The sequence below is a fragment of the Excalfactoria chinensis genome, chromosome 4 (genome assembly GCF_039878825.1).
Source record: "Excalfactoria chinensis isolate bCotChi1 chromosome 4, bCotChi1.hap2, whole genome shotgun sequence".
Taxonomy (NCBI): domain Eukaryota; kingdom Metazoa; phylum Chordata; class Aves; order Galliformes; family Phasianidae; genus Excalfactoria; species Excalfactoria chinensis.
This window is the reverse complement of record NC_092828.1, coordinates 20,827,864-20,836,822: the sequence shown is the minus strand read 5'-3', so window position 1 is coordinate 20,836,822 and position 8,959 is coordinate 20,827,864. Positions and strand designations below refer to the sequence as shown.

Sequence of the window (8,959 nt, the reverse complement as noted above, 5' to 3'; positions counted from 1 at the left end):
ACTTCTGGGTGTATGCCTATTACAGCTGTTACAGCTGTGTTGTCTGTGTCATCTTGCCTTGACACAAGAGTAAGGCCCAGTGCATATTTTTTCATGATAGGACTGATGCTTTTCTGAATCTTTGTGGATTGTTGATAGGCTTTGACTGTTTATTCATTCCACTGGACTATTTTCCATAGCCACAAATTTTTTCCTACCGGATTGTTTGATCTTTAGAACTAGAAGCATTGCCCCTCATCATTTCTAGAGAGGCTCTCTGTTAAGTTGTCAACTATGGGGTGGTTTGAAAAATGTAGGAAATTTCTTAGGACAGTATGAAATCTTGGAATCTTTTGAAGTTTCAAGTGTTTTCTTTCAGATTTGGTGTAACACTTTCTCATGGAGGGTCTTCAGGTATGCCGGAGCTTTCCCATTAGCATGCTTTTGGATACACTGTCATTACTTGTCATTACCATATTCATGTAAATTACAGTAAAATTCCTGAAGCTTCTTGGCTCACTGGAAAAAAAAGACACCTGTGTCTTTGTGCTTCATTGGTCTGCTGACTTCGAGGGTTTCCATGGCCATATCCTGGCTCTCTGGGTGAATAACATCCTTTAGCTCTTTTGAGTGAAGATGTTTCTTTTACACTGGTTCCTGTGGGAGTCAATGGGACTATTGAAGGTCTGCCCCAAGAGTGTCTGGACATGGGGTATAAGCAAAAAGCATGTGGGAGGCTTGCTGTGTTCTCTTTTACTCCCGAATATATTATAGATGTAGAATCCCTAAAGTTGGAGGGGACCTTTAGAGGTCATCTAGTCCAACTCTCCATATTGCTATCTGTTTGTATTGTTTCTGAATTTCTGAAGATAATTGAGAAATTCCTTAACATCTCTGCATTTCGTAAGCATATCACTGATTGTACTCCTACCAGTATGTAAGAATTTGTTTCTACTTAACTCAGAAAATCAATAACTGGAATTTTTGATGGTATTGGTAATGTCTTAGAGAAAATATGTAAAAACACATGCTTATATAATTTTCACCCTGTATTTTATTTTACTGTTTATTACATTTCAACAAATTCAGAAAAGTCCATGTATTTTCTTCTCATAGGTTGGACTTCTTACTGAGGCATACTGAACAGAAAACAAAGATATGCTTTTGCGTTTCTCTGAAGAACTGAGAAAATGTTGAGACACATAATGGGATCCCTTACAAGTATCTACATCTTCCCTTGTGTGTTTTTATCCATACTTTGGAATAATATCCAGCCAACTGTGGAACATAAAATCACTGCAAACTATTCAGGACATCTACTAACTAAAGTTCCAAAAAACATTCCACTCTATACTCACATATTGGATTTATCACATAATAGGATCTCTGAAATTACTAACTTGGAATTTATTACTCTTCCTGACCTTCAAGTATTAAACCTTTCTCATAATCTAATTACAGAGCTTGACTTCAGTGTCTTCATACTTAATCAAGATTTAGAATACTTAGATGTATCTCACAATAACCTTTGGACAGCTTACTGTCAAATGCTCGCACGTCTTAGACATTTAGATCTTTCTTTCAACAAGTTTGCTATCTTGCCAGTCTGTCAGGAATTTGGGATCATGTTTCATTTGGAATACCTAGGATTAAGTGCCAAGATGATACAAAGGTCAGACTTCAAATATGTAACGCATTTGCAGCTGAACACTGTCGTCCTAACCTTAGAAGACTTTTCTTTGTATGAACCTCTAAGTCTGACAGCTTTAAATACAAGGAGCCTTCACATTGTTTTTGCAGCAAATCAAAACTTCAGTTTTCCCCTCTTATATGATGGAATGAGCACTTCAGAAAACTTAAAAATAGTTAACTTAAAATTTACCTTGAGCCACAAAGATTTTCCCTCCCCTTCTTTAGAGCTTCTGAACAAAATCAAAACAACAGATCTAATGCTTGACTCTGTGGACTTGGAATGGACTATCATTCTGCAAATTTTTCTGCTAGTTTGGGATTCACCTGTGGAGCACCTAACTGTGAGAAATCTGATTTTTCGGGGATCAGTGGTGGAGATGAATGAATATAAATATACACCTGTTTTAAGATCTCTGGAACAAGTACTGTCTTTGGGTGGCTCGATGAAAGCATTAACTTTGGAGCGTGTTCGAAATAAGTTGTATTATTTCAACCAGCAGATTCTATACAGAATGTTTTCAGAGATGAATATTGAAAGTTTGACAATCTATGATGCATGTATGCCTCACATGCTTTGCCCAGAAAAAGCAAGCTCATTTCAGTATATAAATTTTTCCCGTAATGCCCTGACAGATGAATTGTTCCAGAATTGTACCACTCTGGTAAATTTGAAATTTCTTATTTTGCGTAGGAATAAATTTAAGAGCCTTTCCAAGGTGAGCTTCATGACCAGCCATATGAGATCACTGAGGTATCTGGACATGAGCAGCAACTTGCTGCGTAACGGTAGAGCTGAGGTGCGCTGCCAGTGGACTGATTCTCTCTCAGAGCTGGACCTGTCCTCCAACCAGCTGACAGAGTCCGTGTTTGAGTGCTTGCCCATCAATATCAACAAACTGGACCTACAAAACAACCAGATTGCCAGCATCCCCAAGGGCATTGCTGAGCTGCAGTCGTTGCAGGAGCTGAACCTGGCATCCAACAGGCTGGCTGACCTGCCAGGGTGCGGGGCCTTTACAGGCCTGGAGATCCTGAACATAGAGAGGAATTTGATCCTCACCCCTTCTGCCCACTTCTTTGAGAGCTGCCCGAGCGTGAAGGAGCTACAAGCAGGGCAAAACCCGTTCAAGTGTTCGTGTGAGCTGCAGGACTTCCTGCGCCTGGAAAGGCAGTCTGGGGGCAAGCTGTCTGGCTGGCCAGCAGCGTACGTGTGCAAGTACCCAGAAGACTTGAGTGGAACACAGCTGAAGGACTTCCACTTGACAGAGCTGGCTTGTAACACGACTCTGCTGCTCGTGACAGCTCTAGTAGTGACCCTGGTGCTGGTGGCTGTGGTGGCCTTTCCGTGCATCTACCTGGATGTGCCGTGGTACGTGCGGATGCTGTGGCAGTGGACGCAGACAAAGCGGAGAGCTTGGCACGACTGCCCCGAGGAGCGGGAAACCGCTCTGCAGTTTCATGCCTTCATTTCCTACAGCGAACGCGATTCGTTGTGGGTGAAGAACGAGCTGATCCCCAATTTGGAGAAGGGGGAAGGCTGCATCCAGCTGTGCCAGCACGAGAGGAACTTCATCCCTGGCAAAAGCATTGTGGAGAATATCATTAACTGCATTGAGAAGAGCTACAAGTCCATCTTTGTGTTGTCCCCCAACTTTGTGCAGAGCGAGTGGTGTCACTACGAGCTGTACTTTGCCCATCACAAGTTGTTCAGTGAGAACTTCAACAGCTTAATCCTGATTTTGCTGGAGCCGATCCCTTCATATGTTATCCCTGCGAGGTACCACAAGCTGAAGGCTCTCATGGCAAAGAGAACCTATCTGGAGTGGCCAAAGGAGAGGAGCAAGCGTGCCCTTTTCTGGGCTAACCTGAGGGCGGCTATTAGCATTAAGCTTCAAACTTCCTTTGAAACAGACGAGGAGCAAAGTGACGCCACATTTTCTAGTAGCATAACCCAACCTCTGATTAAGTGACTTGACTATCTTGCATTAGGTTTTGCTAATCAGAGTTCTGTAGGTTTTTCTACAGTATTTCTAGGTTCTCACAAAATGCTGTGAAACCTTCCTAAATTGCTGTTACTTATTTTAGTCATGCAAGTAGTCAGAAGTTTTGTTATTATCACATAACGGATGAGAGAGAAATTTTCCTAGTGACTGCACTTATTTTTTCAACTCAAGTTGCTTTGATTTTGGATGCATCCCATTGATTCCAACCATATTTGAAAATGAAAAGGATACTCATTAATTCATTGCCATCAGGAATATTAATGTCTTGTTTATAACCATTTGTAAGCCGGTATAGTAGATGTCCGGGGTATAGCATCTCTACCCCTTCAGACCTGCCGGGTGGTTACCCAGGTCTGTGTTCATTTCTGGCAAGTTTTTCCCTTAGTCAGAGACAGAGACTGTCCTGGGTAAAAGCTGGAAGTTGGAGTCATAATACCTGTTTAATATCCATCGTACTTCACTGTGCCCTACATTGCCATTTGCCTTCATTTATCCATTAAGTTATGATTTCATGGAATTAATCAATGATAGTCTTCAAAATAATAGTTAATATCTGAATTTATGATTTTTAATACTATTAAAATATTATTGTTTCTACTGTATTCATATCAAGCTGTATTGTGTTATTTGTTTTGCTTTTCTGGACTATAGTTATATACACCTCAATCGTATTTTCTTATCATGAACTCTTTCACCTTTGAGTGCAAGAAAACAAAAAGAAGATGCCTCAGTCTATTACCATTTAATTACAAAAGTTCCCTCAGTTGCACCACTGTCTGTCAGATTATACAATATATCTTCTTGCTCTCTCTCTGCAGCTGTTAGGAAGCAACCAACTTTGTAATGTAGTTTTGTAGGTATCAAGGAGTATGTCACGTGGTAATATTGCAGGAAAGCCCCTATTATTTATAGGAAGCTGGTAACGCTGCACGTGAACAATAGGAAGCAGAAATTGCACAACCACTGAGAAAGAACCACATTGCCAGAACTGTCACTGAAATAGGTCATTTCTTGTTTAATCTCAGAAGACTGATATTTTGGGGTAAATCCCTCATCATTTCTAGGAGACATCAAAACACTTGCTATGTGTGACTTTCATATGACAACCTAATAAATGTCTAATCTTTTAATGTGCTTAACCTTCCTTGTATGGCTGGTGGCCAGGAGCTGAGCAGTTGCCCTCCCCACCTGGTGGAAGTGAGAGGACCTGTGGCTGCTGCATGTGATGTGGGTGAGCTGGAGAGAGGATGTGATACCTCTCATGCTCAGTGGAGCTGGAGGATGCGGCGCGCTGATAAGCAGGTTGTCTGGGGGCAGGGAGCTGTTTGGGTGCACCATGGGGCTGCAGGATTTCATGAGGGAAAGACCTTGCCCTGTCCTGTGTGTCACTTCATGGAAACCTCTGAGCAGCCCAGGCAGCAGGCACCAAGGGCTGCCAGATCCATGGCAGCAGCTGCCAGACCTTCTCCGCAGCATCAGTGATGTCCAAAGGGGCTGCAGCCAGGAGGTGCAGCTAGAAGTGCTACGTGTCCTCCTCAGCTGGTTTTCTCCACTTGCACAGCATCACTATGTGCAGACTGCTCACTTCCTCACTAACACTGCTGCTAAGCAGCTGCCTGGCTCAGCCTTAGTGACTGCTTCATGATGGCTGCAGACAGAGTCTGTCTGTGACTGAGGGTCTGAAAAGCTGCCCAGGTCTCAGATATGTAAGGAGTTGTTCAGGAATACAGGCCAAAGCACTGAACTGGTCACGGGCTTTGCAGCCTCTACCTCTCCCGGGCTCATCTGAGCTTGGCAGCCCAAAACACTACTAGAAACCCTCCTAAAATACCCTTCTTTAAACCTGCACAGTCTAAGGGTGTAAAGAACATTTGTATTTAGCACAAGTCTTGTGACAAGCACATATGCTGTTCCTGTTCACTAGATGAGAAAAGAGGAAGTAAAATTTCTCAAGTCAGACTTCCTGGCATCCATAGGTTTTACAAAGCAAGACTTCTTTTAATCTTTTTTTCACTTTTCTTTTTCTTTCAATGTGCATTCATAGGGCTGTTTTCAAACCATACAGGATACAGGACATGAATAGTTGGTTGAAATGTTGAAACACAGCCAAAGTAATGGCTGTACTTATAAAACAGTTTTTAATAACTACTCTCATTGAGATCACGAAAGCTTACTTGCAAAAAGCATCTTATATTGATTTTGCTCATGTTTGGCCAGACCAGAATTTTAATTGCAAAGGGAACGTTGAATGCATTTTCATGGCGAAAAAGCACAAAATCAGTCTTGAAACCTTCCACGTATTTCTGCGTGCGTTGAGATCAGACTCTGACAGAAGGCAGAGGTAAGAACTTCGTTTCTTAACTGTGAGTGAAGAAATATTTTCTTGAAGTGCATTCCAGAAGGATCTTGACAAACTTGAAAGGTGGGTTTGTGCGAACCTGATGAGGTTCAATGTGTGAAGCGCAAGGTTTTGTGCTTGGGTTGGTGCGTTCCCAGATATATGTACAGACTGGAAGGGCTCCCTTAAAGTAGCCCTGTGGAGAAGGATGTGGGGGTCCTAGAGTGTGAAAAACCTAAACATAAAACAGTATTATGCTCTTGCAGCTTAGAAGGCCAGTGGTAACCTAGACTCCATCAGAAGAGAAGTGGCCAGCAGAGACTGGGAGGTGATTGTCCCTCATTACACTCATGAGGCCCCATCTAGAGTACTGCATCCAGGTCTGGGACACCCAGTACAGGAAAGACATGGAGAGTGTCCAAAGAGCCACAAAGATGATCAGAGAACTAGAACACTTCCCCTGTGAAGGCAGACTGAGGGAGATGGGCTTGTCTAGCCTGATGCAACACAACGGGAAGTACAGCAATGACAGCAGAATAGCAAGATTTTAGGCCGCAACAAGCAAGGACTTGCTCAAATCAAACAGCTGTGGTCACAGGAGTGGAAAAAAAAGAGGAAAAAAAAGAATCTGCTTGTCTTCAGAAGGCCTCAGCTAATGCAGCGATCCCCAGCAAAAACCCTTACCTTCACTGCCAACCCTTAAGTGAGGTCTGGGGAGGGGTGGGTCCTGGCCCTATATTTTCCAGTCACTCAGGTACACTGCATGCACCTGAGCTCCCCTGGGTTGGCCCTGCCTTCCCACCAGGTGCTCAATCACTGTTTCAAGCTATGACTTAGCATTTCTGCAATACCTGCAGGAGAAGAGGATGTGAGGAGCCTCACTGCAGCCTTCCAGTATTTAAAAGGGGATTATAAACAGAAGGGAAATCAGCTTTTTACAAGGGTAGATAGTGATAGGACAAGGGGGAATGGTTTTAAGTTCAAGAAGGAAAGGTTTAGATTTTACACTGGAGGAAGTTGTTTACGGAGAGAGTGGTGAGCCACTGGAACAGGTCACCCAGAGAGGCTGTGGGTGCCCTGTCCTTGGAGGTGTTCAAGGCCAGGCTGGGGCCCTGGGCAACCTGATCCTTTATCACAGCTGGAGGTTGGTGGCCCTGTATGCGGCAAGGGGGCTGGAACTCGATAATGCTTGTGGTCCCTTCTAACCCGAGAGATTCTATGATTCTTGTCAGCTTAAATTTGCTACTTTTCTCGGATAAAGGGTGACACCCAGTGGCCGATTGAGTTATCACGGAACGTTTCCTGAAAATGGTTACCCGTGCTAAAATACACACAGCACAGACTCAGGGGCCCCTTGAGGTGTGTGTGCGTGTGGCACGTAACAGAAACTGAGTCAGGAGGAGGCTGTCCTGCTTGCTGGTTTTGTGCTGGTTCAGTGGCTGTGGATCTGTCCCCTGCTCCATAGCTTGCTCCTCCTGAGCAGGCTGCAGGCCGTGTGTATTGCTTCACTGCCACACATCATCTGTTGGGCTGCAGCTCCTCTCCTGTGAAGAAAGGCTGGAAGACTGGCAATGGTCAACCTAGTGAATAGAAGGCTCCAGGGGTTTGGAACTGGATGGTCTCTTCAAAACTAATCCATTCTGTGATTCCACCTACAATGTGAATGCTGGGTTGCTTTACGATGAGCTGTCCTTATTTTCAAGGGGACAGTGAAGATACACAAGTTGGCTGTTTTCTCAAGGATTGCTAGAGGGTGAGAGCTTGGTGTCTCATGGCTTGTTGGACCATTACAGGGGTGAGTCAGAGCTTGTAGCTGTCATTCAACATCTACTGGAGACTCTAAAAAGACACAGTGCCAAAATGACCTCAGACTTGCCAGGGAGTTATAATCCACTCCTGGCATTGTCTGGCCTGTCCTCTCATAGCCCCCAAGGGAAAGTCCTGGTTACATGGTGGCCCAGGCTGGGATGGTATTTAACCATCCCTGACATGTGCCTTAACATTAACAAGTTTAGTTTATTCTTCATTTGTGAGCATCTTCAGATTATTTAAGCTCTGGGATGTTTTGTACTCAGTGCTTGGGATTTTGTCAGCTTAATGGCACAAAATCCAAAGCATCTGCAGGCAGAAGCAGCAGAAACCTGCCAAACAATTAGAATGTCTATGTAGAAGAAAGCCTTGATTAGCTTACTTGAGGGTCATAGTTGTTGTCCTGTCTGCACAGCTGTATATACTGACATTGCATCAACAAGGTCAAAGGTTCTCTAGTTGTATGACAGAATCCCTTCATCTCCAGCCAGTAAAACAAATGGCACGTGGTCTCCATATGAACTAGTATACTCAGCTGCCCCCAGTTTGCTTGCTTGTTTCCTTCCTTCCTTCCCTCCCTCCCTCTCTTCTTCCCTTCCTCCCTTTCTTCCTTTCCTTTCTTTCCTTCTTTAGTTCAGTCTATCAAGGCTTATAAACTTCCTTGAATCTGCTAGGGAAACACCTTGTCTTGATCTGAGGAAATAAGTGCCCTCTTTACTGGTAGCTCATGTGAAGCCACAGGACTCAGGTAATATTTCCTATTTTAAGAAGTGGCTGGTGTTAGTAAAGGCTCAAATGGCAAAGAAAAGGCTATTATTTTGCCCCAGCTGCTCTTAAAGAACTGGAAAACTTTGATAAAGATGAAACTTCACTGCACAGCCACGTGCGTTGGGGATTACCACAAGGCCCAGTGCTGCCCATGGACCGAAAACCATTGTCCAACCAACTTCAATGCCATAACCGTAGAACCACAGAATCATTGAAGTTGGAAGGGAGCCCTAAAGGTCATCTAGTCCACCCCCTGGCCCTGCAGTGAGCAGGGACACCTACAGCTCCACCAGGGCGCTCAGAATCCTGATTAATGGGGCATCCACCACACCTCTGGGCAACCTGTGCCAGTATTTCACCACCCTTAGAG

At 44.0% G+C, this 8,959-nt stretch overlaps 1 protein-coding gene across 1 annotated transcript; it reads left to right on the top strand.

Annotated features, from left to right (window-relative positions):
• Nucleotides 1-1,184: 1,184 nt before the first annotated feature.
• Nucleotides 1,185-3,641, top strand: LOC140251573 (toll-like receptor 1). Its single transcript, XM_072335519.1, has one exon. The coding sequence runs from the start codon at nt 1,185-1,187 to the stop codon at nt 3,639-3,641; it is 2,457 nt and encodes an 818-aa protein (XP_072191620.1).
• The last annotated feature ends 5,318 nt before the right edge of the window (nt 3,642-8,959 follow it).